Source organism: Elephas maximus, chromosome 4, assembly GCF_024166365.1.
Source record: "Elephas maximus indicus isolate mEleMax1 chromosome 4, mEleMax1 primary haplotype, whole genome shotgun sequence".
Taxonomy (NCBI): domain Eukaryota; kingdom Metazoa; phylum Chordata; class Mammalia; order Proboscidea; family Elephantidae; genus Elephas; species Elephas maximus.
The window spans coordinates 26,630,171-26,652,665 of record NC_064822.1 but is presented as its reverse complement, the minus strand read 5'-3'; the positions used below and the strand labels follow the sequence as shown (position 1 = coordinate 26,652,665).

The 22,495-nt window shown below is 36.9% G+C and overlaps 1 protein-coding gene across 6 annotated transcripts in view; it reads left to right on the top strand.

The window, feature by feature from the left end:
- Positions 1 to 22,495, top strand: part of WAC (WW domain containing adaptor with coiled-coil) — a 101,720-nt gene that overhangs the window by 63,478 nt on the left and 15,747 nt on the right. For 4 of the 6 annotated variants that reach the window (XM_049881733.1, XM_049881736.1, XM_049881732.1 and 1 more), the window contains exons 5-7: positions 5,455 to 5,570; positions 6,140 to 6,252; positions 10,907 to 11,215. In XM_049881733.1, the coding sequence (XP_049737690.1) occupies positions 5,455 to 5,570; positions 6,140 to 6,252; positions 10,907 to 11,215 (538 nt within the window). The remainder of the gene's footprint in view (positions 1 to 5,454; positions 5,571 to 6,139; positions 6,253 to 10,906; positions 11,216 to 22,495) is intronic. The other 2 variants (XM_049881737.1, XM_049881738.1) reach the window with 1 other exon arrangement.

Sequence of the window (22,495 nt, the reverse complement as noted above, 5' to 3'; positions counted from 1 at the left end):
GCGCAAGGGACTGTCGCTAGTATCACAGTAACAGAAGCAGCAGGTAAACAGGCTGCCTTTCAGTTATCCTCTTATGCCTTTTATTGGCAGAAGCAAACAGGATTTTAATTTGCATTGTCCCAACAGTAGCATCACAGAACTACAGGGTAGGGTTTGAAGCTGGAACTACATCTTGATAAACCTGCAGATGCCATGATAAGTTACTTATCAGTATGATATATACTTAAAACATATTATAGAATTTAGAATGATTTCTCTCCCTGCCTGGAAAATGGCCCTATAGTTTACAAGGGTGACACTAATCTAGAGTTTCATTCGTTAGTGATCACTGTCTTCCAGTGTTTATCGCTGACAGTTCAAATTTGGTATTTGGTGTTGGCACGTTGGCAGCCCGTATAGACATTGTTTTTTTTCTTTTTTTTTTAATCCTTATTTAGAGAAAACAGATTGTGATTTTTGGGGTTTTCAAGAAATAAATTAATCTTGTGAAATTAGAATAAATAGTGGACATCACATAAGCTTGAAAGTCCCAAATTGGTAGAATGTCAGGGAATTTCATTTTGTGAGTAGAAACTGAAAACTGTTAACCAGAATGCTATATGTTTTCAGAATAAACGTACATACATAGAGTTGAAATTTGTAGAAACGGGGTCCTGTAGTACCTCCAAGCAGTGGTCTTTTGCAGTATAACATATCCAGTAGGCCTGATGCATACCATGCATATTTTACAAACTCAGTCTTACCTGAAAAGTGGTGTTTGAATATTTCTAAAGGTTGTCAACAGGCATTTTCTTTTTATGTTTTAAAATCACTTTTAACGGAAGTTTTTAAGCAATTAATAAGACATGAAATTACCTTTCATCTAATATTTTCATAACGAAAGAGTAAATGAACTGCAAATATTAGATGGTAACTCAGGATGAGGTAGGTTAATATATGGAATTGCTTTTTTAAAAATTTTTATTGTGCTTTAAGTGGAAGTGTACAAATCAAGTCAGTCTCTCATACAAAAATTTATATACACCTTTGTTATGTACTCCTAGTTACTCTCCCCCTAATGAGACAGCACGCTCGTTTCCACTCTCTATTTTCGTGTCCATTCTGCCAGCATCTGACCCCCTCTGCCCTTTCATCTCCCATCGAGACAGGAACTGCCCGCCTAGTCCCATGTGTCTACTTGATCCAAGAAGCTCACTCCTCATCAGTATCATTTTCTGTCCCATAGTCCAGTCCAATTCCCGTCTGAAGAGTTGGCTTTGGGAATGGATTCTGTCTTGGCCAAACAGAAGGTCTGGGGACCATGACCTCCGGGGTCCTTCTAGCCTCAGTCAGGCCATTAAGTCTGGTCTTACGAGAATTTGAGGTCTGCATTCCACTGCTCTGGAATAGGCTTTTTTTTTTTTAAATGGTGTTTTTTACCCTTGAAGCTTTTCAAGTTTTAAATGTTTTTGAAAATCTAACATCATTTAGAGTTATCATCTACACAGACATTTGAATTTGTGGGTAGTTTTTAATCAAGTTTTAATGCTAAAAGCCAAGTTGAAAATTTTTTTCCAGTATTAGATTTTGATATTAATGTGTAATTCTTCACAGAGTCCAATGACTAGCATTTATTGTGGTGTTTAACACAGTGTGACTCACAGTGACTGTTTAGAAAAGCTTGTTGAATGCCGCCTTCTTTCTAATCTAAGTCATTATAAGACTTACAGACATGTAGATGGTTTTAGTTTAGTTGTGCGTATTTGTGATTTCTTAAAAGGGGCTCTGAAGTTTTTTGTTTAGAGAAGAGTTGGTTTTTCTTATTTAAAGATACTGTGTAATGGGAGTCCTCACTTCTAAGTATCCTCTTGTTACTTTTGATTTGCTAGGAGGCTCTTTACATTTACTGCGCTATGACTTTGCATTCATATTCAAGTTCCTCTCATTATCGACTAAGTATCCTCAAAGTCTCCTGAGGTTTACTCTCTATAACCAATCTCTGTTTAGTAAATAATGAATAGAAGTTTATCAGAAGACTTCTTAGAACTCCATGAAATGCATTGTTAAACTGTACCAGTTTGTTTTGAACTAAAGAAATTCCCGGACTTGCTGAAAATCGTATATACAGCTTTTTGTTATATGATCATAGTAACCAAAAACACCAAATCCATTGCTGTTGAGTCGGTTCCAACTCGTAGCGAACCCTGTAGGACAGAGTAGAACTGCCTCATAGGGTTTCCAGGGAGCGCCTGGTGTACCCAAACTGCTGACCTTTTTGGCTAGCAGACATAGCTCTTAACCACTATGCCACCACAGCTTCTGTGATCATAGTGGAAGGGAAGTAATGCTAAAGAAGAGCATGTAAGGTAAAACCTGAGCAGAGAATATATTGCTAAGGTATGTGCACAAAACGAGGCATTCTCTAATATACCTTTGTTTTAAACGAATCCAGTTGCTCATTATCACCTTTTTTCCCCCCTTAAATGCCCATAATTTAGATTTATAGTGTCATCTCTGTCAGCCTTGAAAAGGTCAATATCTTGGCCTGTCCTATTCATCCTCACTCAGGAAACACCATCTTTGATGTTGTATTTAGTGAACTATTTTTTAAGTGAGCTAGTGTTTAATGATAAAATAGTCGTAAGTTAATTGGAAGATGAACTGTTTGATTACCAGAGATTAATTTAGAGGAGAAGCATTGTTATTCTATTTAGGGGAAAGAGTGGAAAAGGATATGCTTTTAAGAGGAGAAAAGCAGCGACTCTGAGGGGAGACCGATGGGTGTCACAGTAACTGCTGAGTGCTATTCTTTTAGAGCAGCTGTCCTCAAACTTTTTGGTCTCAACACTTCTCTGCACTCATGAAAATTGAGCGCTTTTGTTTTTGAGGACCATATCATCAATATTTACCATACAAAAATTAAAAACTGAGAAATGGAAAAAATACTTAATTCACTTAAAAATACCAGTCATAAATTCATTACGTGTTAATATACATAACATGTTTATGAACATAACTATTTTCTAAAACAAATATTAGACATTGTACACCTCTTTAATGCTTGGCTTCTTAGAAGACCCCTGGATTTTCATATCTACTTCTGCATTCAGTTGTGATATCAAATGTCCAGTAGCCTCATGAGAAAACGCCTCTGTGTTCTTGTGGTGTAATGGCAATGAAAAAGGCAAGATCAGCTTCCAGTCTTAAAAGATCATCTTTAGTATTATGAAATTAGTTTAGATCTTTTCAAACCCGTTGAAGGATCTAAGGGTCCCCCAAGGGGTCCTGAACAGTTGGAAAACTACTGTTTTAGAGCATATGATGATATAGAAAACTTTGAAAGCCTAAGTTTAGTTCTTAATTAAAAAAAAAAAAAAAATTACTATCTAAAGCTGTATATCAGTATTTTTTAAAGTAGTTACTCCATTGTTTGATTTCCTTTCTTCCCCTCTTTACCATCTTTTTTGGGGATAAAAGTGGGGTGAAGAAGAGAAGCTAAAATTCTTGGTATGTGGTTACAATATGGCACTCTGGAACATTTTAAGTAAGACATTAATTCCTGCTACCTGGGATTTGATAGGCTAGGTAGGAGGATCAGTATGGTGTGGTAGACCAGTGTTCTTTAAGGTTCAGAACTGTTCTGGAAGTTGCGCCAGCATGTAAATCAGCTCTCATAAAGTATGTTGTTTAGTTCTACTGATTTTTCCCCCATAAAGCTAGACTTGTGGTGAAGGAAGTGAGTGTTGATGCAAGCTCCTTATCTCCTTCAGAATAGGTGACAGTTCACAAACCATCACTTTGAAAAGCGCTGGTCTAGACCACACTGATCTACTTCAGTGTCCTCTGCCCACTAGCCTTAAATCTCATTCTCACTCTCAGAACAAACTAGGAATCCCATATAACCACTTTCTAGGCAAACCAGAGCTCAGTTTGCGTAGTAACATGGTGGTATAGAGAAGGGGTGGATGGTAGAGAAGAACTTTGTGAATTTGGCCTTCTGCAGTTGTGTTCCTGCAGCTTGAGTGAAGCCTTCTTTGGGAAGCCAGGGTCTGAAAATTGACTCATCACTGCTTTTAGAGTTTGGAGGCAAAGGGCTGATTCTGATACCCTCATTATTTTGAGACATAAACCTAAGAGCATATGGTAGAGTATGGAATATATCTCCCAACCACCCTCAAAATTATTAGAGCATTTCCAGAATTGGTATTGATTTAGTGGAAATAATGGGCATCAGGAAACTTGAGTTTTGGTCCTTTTTCTACCACTAATTTTGTGATCAGTGGACAGCTCTTAAGTTCTCTCACGTTGTTTCCTGATTGGTAAAATTAAGGCAGGGAAGTAGGGGAAAGGAGTAAGCCTTCCTTCCCTCAAGCTGTAAAGTAATGTCACTCTACATAGAGCTGCAGTGAACCCAGAAGGACAGGCTGCCAGGGTGTAACATTATTTAATTTTAATCTCAAAGCTCCTTTGAAAAAATATTTAAGCAATCCAACTAGAAGAATACTTGAGATTCTGTCAAAATTCCTAGGGTCAGTGCAGGCACTTAAACTTTTCACTTTTTAAAATCAATTCCAACTGAGCATTTTAGATTTTTCTAAATTCATTGTAATTTTACAGTGCCTATAAAAGTATCTGAGAATTTTTGAAAGACCAGTTTTAGTTATTGGAAAATGAGTGATGATGCTGATGCCATATTGTATGAAGCAGGGTTCTAGTTAATGCTTGACTAATCTCATAGATTTGGAAGGTGAAGCAAATTGATTCAATTAGCCTTGTGTTTTTGATGAGAAAAAATACAAGAAAAATATTACCTTAAGTAGTTAATATCTTTATCCATATTTGACATGTTATTTTTCATATTTCACAGTTGACATTTTAAGAAAATGAAATGTTACTACATTTCACTATTCCTTTCCCTGGATTTTTAGACAATTTTTTCTTTAAAAAATATTGTAAGAGAAATAATGTTACATAAAAATTCTTTATACATTTTAGTTTTTTGGTGCCTTTCTTTACTAAGTAACAGTAAATGCAGGCAGGTTGTTCTCAGTTGTGCCTTAAAGATTGTAGAACCAATGTAATCTTACGGCATAAAATAAGAACTAAGTTGAGAGTGTCTCCCCCCACCACCACCACCACTAAAAAAAAAAACCCACTAGATTTCAGCAATTAAAATTATGATAATCAGGAGCTTTTAATAATGCTTTATAAAGTCAGGGCAGTGTTCATTTTACGTTTTGCTTCCTGTATGTAACAGAGCTGATATTTATTAATCTGTTTAATTTTAAACTTTTTTTAGATTTTTTCTATTATCTTTGAAGGTTCTCCTCAGAGTAAAGCTTTCTAAAATATATATGTAGATAATTACATTCTTTTCCCATATGATGCTTTGAAAACCATTGACATTCTTGGATATTTCATTATCAAGGTTAAATAGTGTTAACCTTTTCTAATTTTTAAAAATGTATTTTTAAGCCTTATGATTCTGCAGATGACTGGTCTGAGCATATTAGCTCTTCTGGGAAAAAGTACTACTACAATTGTCGAACAGAAGTTTCACAATGGGAAAAACCAAAAGAGTGGCTTGAAAGGTATTTGCTCTTAATCTAAAATAGTATTTCTCATTTCTTGATTCTACGGTTTAACGTCTTATGGCATTAAAGTTCTCGTTTTAGGTTCTCTGTAGTGACATCCCTTATTCCCCTTTTTAACTGTAGTGGCTAATCCATCATTTGATTTCCACAGCTTTTTTTAATAAAATCTAGGACTGATAAGCAGCTGTCTGCATGGGCCTTGTAAATAAAAAATACATATTGTTAATTTGCATAGATGAACCTTCCTTAAAATTCTTCATAGGAGTCCTTATAATTTTTATGGGGCAATAATAAGGTGTTTTCTTTATATATGTAGAATTAATATTGCAGCCTTTTTGTTGGGCTGTTAGTGGTATAAATAATTGGTATAATTTTGCCATCAGTGATAAACATTAGCATTCTGTTTGCTACACCCCGTTTCCCCACATCATTTAAACTATATTGTGGCCTTGTTCCATTCTTTTATTTGCCATAAACCATTTCAGTGAGCATTTGGCCAGAAGTGCCATATGGAGACTCATATTATTGATATGATATTTATGGGTTCATTTATTTTTTAATTTCAGAGAACAGAGACAAAAAGAAGCAAACAAGATGGCAGTTAATAGCTTCCCAAAAGATAGGGATTACAGAAGAGAGGTGATGCAAGCAACAGCCACCAGTGGGTTTGCCGGTGGAAGTAAGTATTAATTTTTTTCTTTGAAACAATATAATGTTTGATTCAGCCTTATAATTAATTTACTTTATAAATCTATATGCATAGCCACCTACATATGTAGACTATGAAATTAATACAACCATACAGGGTTTCTTTTAACATTGGATCACTCCCCTAGCCTCTCTGCCATTTTGTTTCCTGAAAAGGAAAGAAGGGCACACAGTGGAATTGTACAGGTATGTATCACTACCTATATTAAATGTAATGTTGTCAAATTGGTAAACAAATAAAATAAATTGCATGTATTGGATTGACTTTTTTAAACAGGATCATCTTTTCTTGAATTGTATCCTGTTAAACTAGAACTGAAATCCTTTCCAAGACTCACTGGGTTTCAGTCTAGCAGTTGAACCCTAGCCATAACACAATGACATGAGAGTACCAATTGGGGTTTTCTGTTATTAGGCAGGAACTCGTTTATCCTTGTATTTGGAAACTGATTTTACCACTGTCATGGAAGAATGCAGCATCTTCTCCATACTGAATTTCCTCAAAATTAGTAAAATACCTACTGGTGTTGTTCCAAGTTGGTCTTCATTTACAGCTCAAACCGTGGGCACACTTTAATGTTCTTTTGAGATCAAATTTTGCCCACCTGGGAGAGCTTGGGTAATACACATTTGGTTTTTAATTTAAACATCCTCTATTCCTGGTGGCTTCCCTTGCCCTGAATAAAAACTAAATGCTATGTAAGAGTTCATGGGTTCTTTAGTACATTTTGAAAGAATTTTAAGATGTGTTCATAATTCTTAATTTTAATGCTTCGAATCCTTCTGGAACTTCAAAAAAAAAAAAAATGAGGAGTGTATTTGACACTGATCATTGTAAGGGATGTTGATTCTTTAATTTGATTTAAAAAAAAATTATTTTAAACTGAAACAAATAGTAACAGTTCTGCAAGCCTGAATGTTTAAAATATGTTTTTTGGAACACTTAGTTTTTTAAAAAACTACTGCTGAAATTCGAAGTAATTCTTAGGAAAATGATTTAAAGTGTTGGAGTTGTAAAGTTAAGAACACTGTATTTTGAGGCAGAGGACCTGGACTCTAATACCCATTTAATTTAATATTTTAAGTAATTGACTTTTTGGCAAACAATTAAAAATAAGACAGAGGTTGTCTTTTGAGGAAAATGGTACTCAGCTTGTGAGCCTCTTGCATAAATTGGGGGTATTTGAGAGGAGTGGCAAATGGAGACTAAAATAGTACCCTTTTTTAGTAAATAAAGACGAGTTGGCGAATGCAACATTGTTAAAGAACCTGTGGGCCTGCTAGACTAGACCCCAGAATTAGGTAGCACTGGTTTGGGATTGGGCTAGGCATCTCCGAATAGGGGCTCCCGAAGAAGAAAAAGCAGAGCTGAGCAGGTCTGCTTTACTTTTTCCAAAATAACCAGTCATTTAAATTACTTCTCATGTCGGGTAGAGTAAATGAAGGGAGGGATTAGAGATATGATAGAAAAATTTATGGGAAGTGAAAATACTATTTTTGTCTTCTTAATAAAGGAAATAAAGTCAAGAGTCATGTGTTTTTTAATTATCTGTTTGCATTTTTTCTTTCAAAAATGGAAGTTTTTTCCAAGATGTTAAAAGTAAGGCATGTTCATTATTAACAAAACTAAAGAGAGTGAAGATTTTTTAATCCCATGACTCAGGAATGTTTTGGGGTTATATACTTGTTTCCGTATGTATATAAATGTATCTAGAAATAATGTGCATGTATTTTATGCTAAAAACTAAGATTATATATTACTGCTTCTAGCCTGCTTTTTGATCAGTATTTCAGGGCTGTATTTCCATGTCAGTTTGTCTAATTGACCTCAGTATTCCGTCGTTTAGAATGTGCCATTGTTTAAAAACAATTCCCTATCCACGAATACTTGGGTGATTTCCAGTCTTCCTCCTATAAACAGTGCTGTGGTTCACACCTTTCCCCACTTAAACTTGATGATTTTCTCAAAATAAATTCCTGGATGTGCAAATGATGAATCAGTGCATTTGTGTGTTTGTATTGAAATGTAGTCATATATTACACCTTTTGGGGGAAGGTTGGGTGTTTTAAGTAATGTCCGAAAGGGACTAAGCCTTGCTGACTTTGTTTTATCTATGTATGTATGTGTCAGCTAAGCTACATTTGGTGTGGTACTCATAAAATCAGTAAGCCATCTGAGTGTTTTAACTGTCCACCCAAAAATGTTGGCAGAGTTTTCCCACGTATTCAGTACATTGGTATTGATGTAGTGTAAGGCTTAAAGCTTGTAGTTCCAAACTGCCAATAAAAGGGGGGGGGCGGGACTAGGAAGATTTTACATGTAAAGAGATAAAGAGGTAGAAAAATGTTAGTGAGTTTTCTTCTTGCAGTGTAGTATTGAGATTTTTAAGCAATGGTAATGGTATCTATAATTGGATATTTAAAATTGTATGGATAAATTTTTTTATTTGATACTGCCTCTACTAGATTATTTTTATCATCTCTAATCTCTCCTCGGGTGAGGAGTAGTCTATGGTTAGAGAAACCTTAATGGGGTTTCTCACCAGTGGCATGAATGAGATTCTGGACCTGATAATTGTTTCTTGCGGGAGACTGTCTTATAGACTGAAGGATATTGAGCACCGCCTCTGCCTCTCTGCACTAGATGCCAGTCGTGCGCGTCCCTCTCCCCAGTCATGACAACAGAAGTGTCTCCAGACATGGCAGAGCACCCCCTGAGGACTGGCACATAACAGCCCCACTCGAAAGCCACCTCCGTGACTGTGTTCTGTCTAGAATTGTAAGCTGGTGCAGCTAAAGCTTCCCCAGTTCTCACCATTTTGCTTTTTTTTAAACTTATACATGTTATGAATTCTTTCATTTTCATCTAAATACAGCTCCTTGATACTGTATTCTCTCTAACTGTAGCCAGACAGAACTAGAAGGGGATTGTCTTTGTCAGGCAGTCAGGTGACAGAATGACTGGTGGGCATTGGATGTGGATTATTCTTGTTATATCTGTTCCTAAAGGTTTCTGTTGTTGTAACATTTTTTGCAGGAAGAAACCTAGAATAAAACTGAGAAAGCTACACGTGCGTGCAGATTTATAGCTTATTGACTAATAATGCAACAACAAATACTGTAATAGCTCAGCATTCTTGCATTCATTTTGTTTATTTTTTATTTTTCTGATAATGTAGTGAATATGTAATTACTAATACTAAATTTTACTTTTAAATCATTACTAAATCAAAAGACCTTGTGTTTTCATATGTATGGAAGTTTGTTAGCAATACTCCAGTACCTTGTTTTGGTATAGCATAGGCGTGTGGTAGTTGGATACTGAAAACTTAAAACTGACTTGTAGTTTGAGTATATTTCCTTGTTGGTGCTATCATGGTCTCTAGAACTGGAGGAGCCATGAATTTGGTAAAAACAATACTGTATTCAACAGAGAGAGCATCCTTTGGTAATACGACCATTAAAACCAAACCAAACCAAACCCATTGCCATCAAGTCGATTCCGACTCATAGCGACCCTATAGAGCAGAGTAGAAGTGCCCCATAGAGTTTCCAGGGAGCGCCTTTCAGATTCAAACTGCTGACCTCTTGGTTAGCAGCTGTAGCACTTAACCAGTGCGCCACCCGGGTTTCTCATACTATCATTACATACCATATTTTTTAGTACAAAGGTGTTTATCTACTTGGAGAGATATTTTAATTATTTCATTACTGATTGAACTGTGTTGTAGCTTAGGCTAGAAATTTTTTGTAAATACAGAATCTGTTAATGTGTGATTGGGTTTTTTTTTTTTTTTTTGCCCTTTTACAGAAGCGTAGTGCTTATGATAGAGCTTAAGTGGTTTTTAGTACTTATTTCTGAGTTAATATCTTTGTGGCTTTAAGTTAGAAAAGGATAGCAAGTAGATTTTTTTATGACGATACTGTGAATATAGAACTTCAATTTCAGATAACATTTTGTATCAAGATCTTATAACAAACTCTGGTGTTTGTTTGCATTATTAAAGAAAATGTGAATTGACTTACTTATTAAACGCACAGTTCATCATAAATTCATCCAGCCTCAAATGAGGTCATTTAATCCTTGGCATAAACCACTTCAGAGCCCACTAATTATCTACCTTAGTATCCAGAAAAATCAGGTTAGTAAAACAGATACTCCTTTGCAGTTGAACCACTGTGGCTAATTCAGTCATTTATCAGAACCCGTGGCCCAGATTTTAAAAGGATGGACCATTTACTTTTTTTGTTTTTAAAATATTTAAATTTTTTTTTGAATAAAATGTTATTCCATATATTGATTTAAAAATATATATATATTTTTGTTTGAACTCAGGTGTGATTCTAAAGAATCCAAAAAAACTAGCTCCCATTTGAAAGCCCAGTGAAATCTGAGTATATATTTAATATTTATAATTGAGCTAAAATGCCTCTTCCAGTATTTGGATATTTATATGCTAGTGGTATAACTGCAGACGCTAACTGAGCTTGCAGTTTTATAAAAAGATATCTAATTACAAGTATGTTGCTACATTAGCTGTTGTTAAAGACAGAATTCTAACGTAATCTTTTTTCTTCCCCCTTCCGTCACTCCAACATCTCTTTTTACGAACTGTGAACTAAAGTGGAAGACAAGCATTCCAGTGATGCCAGTAGTTTGCTCCCACAGAATATTTTGTCTCAAACAAGCAGACACAATGACAGAGACTACAGACTGCCAAGAGCAGAGACTCACAGTAGTTCTACGCCAGTACAGCACCCCATCAAACCAGTGGTTCATCCAACTGCTGCCCCAAGCACTGTTCCTTCTAGTCCATTTACGCTACAGTCTGATCACCAGCCAAAGAAATCATTTGATGCTAATGGAGCATCTACTTTATCAAAACTGCCTACACCCACATCTTCTGTCCCTGCACAGAAAACAGAAAGAAAAGGTATGCCATTATTACTAGATGCTGCACGTTGAACTAGAGTTTCTGATTATATTACATTATTTCTTTTAGCTTAAGTAAGTCTCTTAAATTTAAAATTTTTTAAAAGTATTTTAGAATGTTACTGTACAGATTTAGGCCTAAAGCTAGCCATATTTAGCTTTTCCTTTCAATTTGTAATTATTGAGATTCAGAAATTTTTGTTTTTGTTTTTTGACACTTTGAAGTCAAATGCTTAGATTATAACAGTTAACAGTGGTTTAAATAACTTGTCACAGTCAAATGATGGTCCCTTCATGTTTGTGTAAAATAACCTTCTGTTTTTGTGATAATTGTCTTGATGGTTTAGTTTAGAAATTGTCTGTTTTCTCTTTATTGAATAGAGACATTTTGAAATCTGTGATTTCTACATAACATGCAGCTAATTGGTTTCAACTTGTGAATTTGAAAACTAAGTCCTGGTAAAAGGCTCAGGCTTCTCTCTAGCTCTGAGGAGTGTTAATGTCTGAATAAGAACTTAAGCTTGAAGAGTAGAAGTTAGGCATTGCAACCCAAATTGTGCTTATCCAACTCAGTGTTTATAACCATAAAATAGCATGTTCAGAAAGGTTAGAGAAAAATTGTAACACTTAACAGGTACTTGGGAGATGACACATAACATAGCAGGTTAACGATATATATGCATAGACTCACAGTGCCAAACAGGCTTCATTTTATGTTTGAAGAGGAAATTAAAAGGCAGTAAGTAAACAAATTATCATGTGTGGACCAAGGAGACCATGAGTAAGTGCTGAGGAGCTTTTCAGTGTCCTGTGGATTGAGGAAATGCTACATGAATCTCATGATGCTTAACGTCTGTAATTGCTTACTTGATCCATTATTTCACACTGATTTAATTTGTTGAATACAGTTCCAAATAATTGGCTTCATTTTGCTTCTGGTTTTCTCTTTCTTTCTATACATCCTATTTCAATTTTCCTTGTACTATAGCAGGTTGCATTATGTATAACTAAACAGTATACTTTTATCATGTAGTACGTAATGTATTAAATAGACTTGTGGTTGTTCCAAATGGTGTCAATTCCTTTAAGATGGTTTATACCAAAATCCACATGTATATCTCAGATTTTCCTTGATGCAGAATTAAATTTAGAAAGGTAATTAAGTTTCAATTAATGCAGTGTTGTTAACATGGTACTACTTTCTAAAGGATGTTCCAGCTGTTCCAGCTTTTAGAATTTTATTTGAATATTTGGTCACAGAAAAATTTATTTTAAAATCCCATGGTCTTTATCCCATTTCACCTCTTGTTCATTTAACACTTTCTGAAACTCTCTTCTGGCTCTTGTAATACTAAAACCAGTTGCCATCGAGCCAGCTCATGGCAACCCTATGTGTGTCAAGTAGAATTTTACTCCATAGGGTTGTTTTTTTTTTGTTTTGTTTCTTAAAAAAGTATTGTGTTTTCAGTGAAGGTTTACAGAGTAGTTTGGGTTCTCATTCAACAGTTTCTACGCAAATTGTTCGGTGACATTGGTTACATTCTTCACAGTGTGTGAAGATTCTCATCAGGGACATATCCAGTAAGCAAGGTAAGCACATGCTTAGGGCATCAACAAAATAGGAGCACCAGTTGTCCAAAGCAAAGACATGAAGATACGAAGGAAAATCGAGTGCTGCAGTGGAAGGAAACTGGTGGGGCCCTAAATGAAATTGATACCAGCTCCAGTGTGTTGAGAATGTGCTGGCCAGAAAAAATGTTTGGGCAAGGTCATGAGGGTGCCCATGGGAAAGGTCATTTAAGCTTTTGAGGCCGCTCCCGCTTTAATGCCTTCGTTGATACCTGTCTTCCACGGTACCCTCTGGTTTAGTTGAAACTCCTTATCTCAGCAGGTCTCTTGGAAGTATACTATTTCTAATAAACAAGAGGTGGGGGTGGGCTGTCGAGTCTAGCTCTTGCTGCATTCACCCACCAAAAAATTTGTAATCCAGTTCATCTCATTCCACTAAAATGGTATATGCCACTTCTGCATTCAATTGCTAATATTTAACAGTCGAATTTAAGAAGAACTTTTTTACATCATGGGGCACCACAAATTATCAGTGCCTAGGATGCTTTAATCTCATGATTTCTGTTCTGATTCCATTATTGTAGCTTCACTGCTCCCTTACATTCTCACCTTTGTTTTTAAAATGATTGTTAACCACTGGGTCTCATGTAGGTAATTTTGAAAAGGACTTCATAGGGATTTTAATGGCTGCTTTTTTTTTTTTTTATTTTTAAGAAGTGGATCACCAGGCCTTTCTTCTGAGACACCTCTGAGTGGACACGAACTGCCAACCTTTTGGTTAGCAGCTTAGTGCGTTAACCATTTTGCGCCACACAGAGACTCCTCTGTGATAATCTTCTCCAATTTCTTGGTTCTTCTCTTCCTGACACTTAAATATCAGTATCATTCAGCCTTGTTTCCTCCCCCCGCCCCCTTGGGCAGCCATTCTTGGAACTACCATGACGCCCAAATCAGCTTAAACCCATATATTTACCTTACATAAGCTCTTTGTGGAGCCCTGTAGGGTCGCTGTGAGTCGGAATCGACTCAGCAGCACTGGGTTTTCTTCTGGGTGGCACAGTGGTTAAGAGCTTGACTGCTAACCAAAAGATGGGCAGTTCGAATCCACCAGCTAGCTGCTCGTTGGAAACCGTGTGGGGGCAGTTCTACTCTGTCCGCCATAGGGTCGCTTGGAGTCAGAATCAACTCGACAGCCTGGGTTTTGTTTTTTTTAAACCTCTTTTTATTTGCTATATCTCTTTAGATATGATGTGTCCAAATTGCTCTGTTTCCTATCTTTTATTTTTAGGCTTTCAGTAAGTAACAGCACTATCCACTCAACCAGAGTTCTCTGATTTTGAAATTTCTCATCAACTTTTTTTTGTTCTTTGACTTTCTTGCCCCCCAGCTCCTTCCCACCCATGTATAAATTTTGAACTGTCTCCTAAATGTCATTTTTATGTAGATCCTTTGTCATATTACTGCCACTGCCATAATGGACACTCGGGTCATCTGTCTTGAAATAACCTTCTGATTATTACTCTTCATCCTACTTAGTCTGTCTACTGATGGTGGCATCATTATGAAATTTAGATTGCGTTATGGTACTGTCTTGCTTAAAAACTTTTCAGTGGTTTTCCGCTATCCAGAAATAAAATCCATAGTTTAGTAAGATTATAACAAGTACTTGATAGTCTGTTTCACTAGCTTGATCTCCAACTGTTCCACTCTTTCATTCTCTATAATTCACCTGCTGCATACCTGGTTACATTTTTTAGAATATACTGTGTTCTCAGAAGCCCTGGTGGCATGGTGCTAACCAGTAAGGTGGACAGTTGGAATCCACCAGCCACTGTGCAGGAGAATGATGTGACAGTGTGCTTTCAGAAAGATTTTAGCCTTGGAAACGGTGTGGAGCAGTTCTGCTCTGTCCAGTAGGGTCGCTGTGAGTTGGAATTGACTTGATGGCGATCAGTTTTGGTTTTTTTCCTAATGAACTTGGTTTTTGTCAGTTAAGGTCTCCAAATCTGTATTTATCAAACATTTTGTACTTTTATGTATTTATTCTGGCACTTTAGTTTCTTCAGTTAGACTGTCTTCTGCTTGGACTTTGTTATTAAGCTTTATTGCATTGTATACTTTCTTTATGCTTCAGGCACCTGTCCTGCCAAACTTTAACATAATTAAAAATATAATGTACCAGGCTTGGTGCAAGTATTTTACGTACATTTTAGGTTAATCCTTAAAACAACTCTATGGAGGAAGGTATCTCTATTATAGATATGAGGAACCCGAAAATTGTTAAGTTCAAACACATGGTGATTGTTAGAGGCAGCTTCTACTCCAAAATCCATGTTCTTTACACAATATCATATGTAATGAAAGATCCAATAAATCTTTATTAATTTGGACTCTAAAATTCAAAATTCCTGGCAGATTAGGGGTAATTCAAGTTTACATTCTGTGACACGTATTTGGTAATCATATACATATACAAGATTTTATATGTGGTCATTTTAAACTTACAGGGAAGAAACTTGATTACCTTGGAATTGCCTACTTAAATAGGGAAAATTTTACTATCTGTGGGAGTACTTCTTGCATGTGAATTGCAAACAGTTTATTTCCTTAAATATATAACCATTTTCAGCTTTTCAGATTGTTCTCCAGTTCATCTAAATTTGTGAATAATCAGTTAATTTGAGTTTTTTGTTTCTCAAAGGAGATAGCCATGTTTAAATTACCTTTCTATTGACTCTTCTCGTCAGCAGAGTGATTTTTTTTCTTGTTTGGATTTCCCTTAACAATTAAAGAATTTATATTAGGAATCGATAGTTCAAATCAGGTTGATATGTTGGTCTTAAGTGCCGATGGTATAGCTAAACTATCTAAGGATATCAAGGGTAGGCTGCTATCTTAAATTATATAAAGAGCAGGATCTTTGTCTACCCTGTATATTCCACTGCTGTATCCCTAAGCCTTGGCATGTAGCAGGCAGTCAGTAAATATTTGTTGTAGATGAATAACTGAAAGAATGATAATTAGCGTGTTCAGGGTTGAGGAAGGACCCGCATTAGTTGCGGTTTTTAAAAAGTTGTGTTTGGGGGAAAAGATGGGTGTGTATGTGTTGTACATCTAATGAAGGGATACCATCAGTAAATTTAGATTTAATTCTAGTGTGTCATTAGAGGAAAGCACGTAAGATAAACTGTCCTTGCTTGAGGGGTAGAAAGAAGTGTGGAGAAGCTGTGAAGCTTTTGGATTTTGCAGAGAATGATCCTGGTGTTGGGGTAAAACAGGACGATCGGATATCTCCTTTTAGATCTCTACTTGTTAGTTACGCTAACACTGAAACATCTGTTGTAAGATCACATTATTGGACAGCCATGTAACAAATTAATAGAGAAACTCTTACACACTAAAAAAAACTAAAACCTTTTTATCATTTGGGACTGTATACCCCAGTGATAATTCTAAACTGTAGCTCTGCCATCCATTTTTGTGAAATGACAAAATAGGCAGGAAAAGTAGGTCCTTGTTGGCTTTGCCCAAATGGATGATAGTCAGCAGAGTTTTTATTAATAAGCCTAATCAGTAAGTTCCTCATTTGGTAATTTATAGTTAGAATTTATTAGAATACATAAATTTGGAAACAGAGTGCCACAGCAGCAGACCTGTTCAGTGACTGCAGGCTCTAGCTAGCAGGGGATTAGCATGTCTGAACTGCTCAGTAATGACATGCCGGTTCTGCAGTCTGGGGGAGCCGAGAGGAGCAGGATTAGCCCTTCAGGACTAGGACGTGTGAGTCAGCCACTTGGAATAAACTTCGCTTTTGTGTTTTGATGGTACTTGTAGACTAATTGAAATTCGAATAAACCTGAAGACTGTTAAGTATATGTTCAGGCAATATCCTTTTATAGATTACACATGTCAGTAATTGGCTATAGTGGGCAACATGTGACCAGTGTCTTTATTTTAATATTCATGAAAAATTAGAATGACTGACCATAGAGTTATTCAGGTATTTGTTGAATAACTGAAGGCATTAGTGGAAGAATTTAATCTGTAATAAAGATGGCATTTTGAACAGTGGGCAGGGTGACCGACTAAATGGTAAAAAGATTATTAGAAATAGAAGAGAGGGTAGATTATATTAAGGATACATTAAAAATTCATACAAATCAGTACAAAAAGGCAGTCCAGCATAAAAAGGAGCAAGGGATATAGGCAGTTTTAGAAGAGAAATGAAAACTGGTGAGTACATACTGAAAATCCAGATTAAATGAGATCATTTTTTACCTTTAAGATTAGCAACAAAGATTAAATGTGGGGAAATGTAGTCGTGGGGAGTGTGTAAGTTGGTACTGCTAGTGTGGAGGTCAGTCATAATGAAATCTGTTAAAGTTAAAGCAGTATGGACATAAGGATTCTCATTGTAGCATTTATTTGTCATTATGAAAAATTGGAAACAAACCAAATGTTCTTTGAAAGGGAGATGGTTAAACTTCGATGCATCCATACTATGGGATACTCTGCGGCAATTAAAGAGAGTCAAAGCAGTATTATTACAAAGTACTGACATAAAGGTTTTCTCAGATGAGAAAAAACACGTTGCAAAGCATGTAGTACCTTCTTTGTTACAAGACATTAACACCGTAATTGTGTACATTTGTAAATTCTACTACCCTTGCGTACTTGTTTTCCTACTTGTACTCTCCCACGTAATACCAGTACTACAAAATAAAACTAGTAGGCCGTCCCTTGATGTAACAGTACTTCCAACATGTCCTGTTCAGTATTATAGCAACTATCAAACATCATAGAAAATTAGCAGAGAAAAACTTGACTAGCCCAATAGTCCTATCCCTAAAAGTGTTTGGTATTTTACTGCCCTCGTGGTGCGGTGGTTAAGCACTTGGCTGCCTACTGAAATGTCAGGCTTGAACACACAAGCCGCTCCATGGGAGAACGATGTGGCAGTCTGCTTCCGGAAAGATTAAAGCCTTGGAAACCCTATGGGGCAGTTGTGCTCTGTCATATAGGGTCTCTGTGAGTTGGTATCAGATGGTAGAGGTTTTGGTTTCATTTTACTTCACTGCTCTAGTCTTCAGGATTTCATATTGTTCATTTCTCTTTGACTGTCACTAAAGTAACTATTATGATGCCTACTCGATAAGGAATACAATTGGTACCATCTTACTCTTAAAATAGTATCATTTTCTTTTTTGGACCTATAAGAAGTTAACATACCAGAAAAATATTGGTCAGAAATAAATTTTGACTTGAGTTTGTGCTTTCTAGGATGGTTTGAAAGGGTGCCTGTAATTAGAAGAGTTAAGTGGTATTTAACTCTGAAAAAGTTAGGTTGTAGTAACAGATTTCTATGTGAAGTCTAGTCTTTGGTAGCTTACTCCCCCTGCTGACAAAATCTGGTAATATAAGTTAATAATTAATTACAAGCATACAGTTAAGAGGTTTTGTCTCCTAAAGTAAGCATAAAAAAAGAAGTAAATTAAAACAAAGCCAAGGGTCACATACTTATGGCTTGAATCAAAGAATTGGTGCTGGTGGTTGTTAGGTGCTGTGGAATTGGTTCCAACTCATAGGGATAACCTGTGTACAGTGGAACAAAACACTGCCTGGTCCTGTGTCATCCTCACAGTTGTTGCTGTGTTTGAGCCCATTGTTGCAGCCACCATGTCAGTACATCTTGTTGACGGTGTTTTCTTTGCCGATCCTCTATTTTACCAAGCATGATGTCCTTCTCCAGGTACTGGTCTCTTCTGACAACATGTCCAAAGTACCAGAGACAAAGCCTTGCCATCCTTGCTTCTAAGGAGCATTCTAGCTATACCTCTTCCAAGACAGATTTGTTCATTCTCCTGGCAGTCTGTGGTATATTCCGTATTCTTTGACAACACCATAATTCAAAGACATCAATTTTTCTTCAGTCTTCCGTATTCACTGTCCATCTTTCCAATGCATATGAGGCGGCTGAAAATACCATGGCTTGGGTCAGGTGCACCTTAGACCTCAAAGTGACATCTTTGCTTTTTAACAATTTAAAGACATCTTTGGCGGCAAATTTGCCCGATGCAGTACATCCTTTGATTTGTTGACTGCTGCTTCCACGGGTGTTGGTTGTGGATCCAGGTAAAATGAAATCCATGACAACTTCAGGATTCTTTAATCATGATGTTGCTTATTGGTGCAGTTGTAAGGATTTTTGTTTCCTTTATGTAGAAGTGTAATCCATACGAAAGGTTGTCATCTTTGATCATCAGTATGTGCTTCAAGTCTTCTTCACTTTCAGCAAGCAAGGTTGTGTCATCTGCATAACACAGGTTGTTAATAGCCTTTCTCCAGTCCCTATACCGCATTCTTCCTATAGTCCAGCTTCTTGAATTACTTGCTCAGCATGCAGATTGAATAGGTGTGGTGAAAGGACACAGCCCTCATGCACACTTTTCCTGTTTTAAATAAACCATGCAATGTTCCCTTGTTCTCTTCAAATGACTGCCTCTTGATCTATGTCTAGTATTCTTATGAGCACAGTTGAGTGTTCTGAAATTCCCATACTTTGCAGTGTCATCCGTAATTCGTTATAATCCACATAGTAGAATGCCTTTGCATGTCAGAAAAACACAGGTAAACATCTTTCTGGTATTCTCTGCTTTCAGCCAAGATCCATCTAACATCAGCAGTGATAGCCCTTGTTCCACATCCTCTTCTGAATCCAGCTTGAATTTCTGGCAGTTCCCTGTCGACGTACTGCAGTCGTTTTTGCATGTGGTATTAATAATTTCCATGTTCTTTTAGATCACCTTTCTTTGGAATGGGCACAAATACAGATCTCTTCCAGTTGGTTGGCCAGGGAGCTGTTTTCTAGATTTCATGGCATAGACAAGTGATATCTCTTCCAGTGTTGCATCTATTTGTTGAAACATCTCAGTTGGTATTCTGTGAATTCTTCTGTCGTTGGCTTTGTTTTTCGCCAGTGCCTTCAGCATAGCTTGTATTCCTTCCTTCGGTACTATCAGTTCTTGATCATATGCTACCTCCTGAAATGGTGCAGTGTCAACCAGTTCTTTTTTGGTATAGTGACTCTATGTATTCCTTCCATCTTCTTTTGATGCTTTCTGCTTCATTCAATATTTTGCCCATAGAGTCCTTCAGTATTGCAACTTGAGGCTTAAATTTTTCCTTCAGTTCTTTCAGCTTGAGAAGTACTGAGTTAGTTCTTCCCTTTTGGTTCTCCAACTCCAGGTCTTTGTAACATGTCATAATACCTTGTCTTCTCAAGCTTCCCTTTGAAATCTTCTCTTCAGGTCTTCTGCTTCATCATTTCTTCCGTTTGCTTTAGCTACTCCATGTTCAAGAGCAAGTTTCAGAGTCTCTTCTGACATCCATTTTCGTCTTTGTTTCCTGTCTTTTTAATGACTTTGTGCTTTCTTCATGTATGGTGTCTTTATGTCATCCCACAACATGTCTGGTCTTCAGTCGTTAGTGCTCAGTGCATCAAATTCTATTCATGAGATGGTCTCTAGAATACGGATGGGATATCCTCAAGGTTATGTTTTGGCTCTCGTGGACTTGTTTTAATTTTCTTCAGCTTGAACTTGCATATGAGCAATTGATGGTCTGTTCCACAGTCGGCCCCTTTACCTTGTTCTGACTAGTGATTCTGAGCTTCTCCATCATCTCTTTCCACAGATGTAGTCAGTTTGATTGCTGTGAAGTCCACCTGACAAGTTCCGCTTGGTGTATAACAAAACAGACCAAACCAAGCCTGTTGCCGTCCTCTTGATTCCAACTCACAGTGACCCTATAGGACAGAGTGGAACTGCCCTGTAGAGTCCCCAAAGGGTGCCTGGTGGATTCAAACTGCTGACCTTTTGGTTAGCAGCAGTAGCACTTAAACCACTACACCACCAGGGTTTTCCCACTTGGTGTAGTCACCGTTTATGTTGCTGAAAAGTGGTATTTGCAAAGAAGTCATTGGTCTTTGAAAATTCTATCATGGAATCTCTGGTGTAGTTTATATCACAAAGGCCGTATTTTCCAACTACCAATCCTTCTTTGTTTTCCAACTTTCATATTCTAGTCCCCAGTAGTTGTCAGTGCATCTTGAATGCATGTTTGATCAATTTCGGACTGCAGAAGTTAATAAAAGTCTGCAGTTTCCTCATCTTTGGCATTAGTGGTTGGTGTATAAATTTGAATAATAATCATATTGTCTGGGCCTCCTTGTAGATGTATGGATATTATCCTGTCACTGACAGTGTTGTACTTCAGATCTTGAAATGCTCCTTTTAATGATAAATGTAATGCCATTCCTCTTTGTTATCCCCGCCATAGTAGACCGTATGATTGTCCAATTCAGAATGGCCAGTGTCGATCCATTACAGCTCACTAATGTCTAGGATGTCGATCTTTCTGGGTTTCTTTTAACTTTTGACGACTTCCGGTTTTCCTAGATTCATGCTTTGTATATTCCACATTCCAATTATTAATAGATGTTTGCAGTTGTTTCTTCTCGGCTTTATGTAGTGCCACATCAAGAAATAAAGGTCCTGAAATCTTCGCTCCATCCACATCATTAAGGTCTACTTTATTTTGAGGAGGCAGCTCTTCTGCATTTGTTATTTTTAGTGCCTTCCAAACCTGAGGGGCTCATCTTCCGGCACTAAATCAGACAGTGTTCCATTGCTGTTTTTAAGGGTTTCACTGGCCAGTTTTTTCAGAAGTAGACTGCCAGGTCCTTCTTCCTAGGTCTTAGTCTGGGAAGCTCTGCTGAAACCTTCCCACCATGGATGACCCTGCTGGTATTTGAAATATCAGTGGCATGGTTTCCAGCATCACAGCAAAACGCAAGCCAGCACAGTGTGACAAAGTGACAGACTAGTGGCAGAAGGAATTGGTTAGAGATCTATAAGACATTGAAATGTCATGGGGAAAATGACATAGTTCACTTAAGTTTATAAAGCAGCTTAGAAAGAGATCACTAGAGATCCTCAAATAGATCGTAGGCAAACAAAAAGGTAAAAAACAGTAGAGCTAAAAATAGATCCCATTTCATTGCCAAAGACTGATTGTGAAAGGATGTTTAAAGAAAACTAGGTTTCTTGAATGCTCATCAAAGTTTACATTGGAAGGAATGAGACCAGAGGCTTAAAGAGCAGAAAAGCCCATTGCAATGGCTTTGTAGCACAAAACACTGCGTTTAAAAATTCTCTTATTCTCGTCTTTAGTTGTTTTTTAAGATCCAGATGTCTTATCGGTCTATGATAAGCACTGACGTTGAGTGACTGTATATAGTAGTTTGTTGCCTTTGTGTGTGAAAAAAGTAGCTTGACTGTTACAAGATAGGCCTAAAGTTTAATTTGCCTCTAAGACTGTATGTTACTCAGCTTTATAAATATAACATAGAATGAGCTATTTGTCTGCTTTATGATTTATGGAGATCTAGGACTTTCTTCCCAACATCTTCAGTTTTTAGGCCAATCCAAAAAATTAGAAGAGACGTTAACAAGAGTCAGCTTATATACGTGCAGTCATTCAGTCAAATATGTATTGGTGCCATCGTGATGTGAAGTCTCATTATACACCAGGGCTACAGACATAAGTACAGCCAAATTCTTCTAGGAGGTCATGTTCTAGTAGAAGGGAGAGATAATAAACCATATAATAGAGGATGCTGGGTGATATGATGGCTCTGTGTTAGAGCACTTTC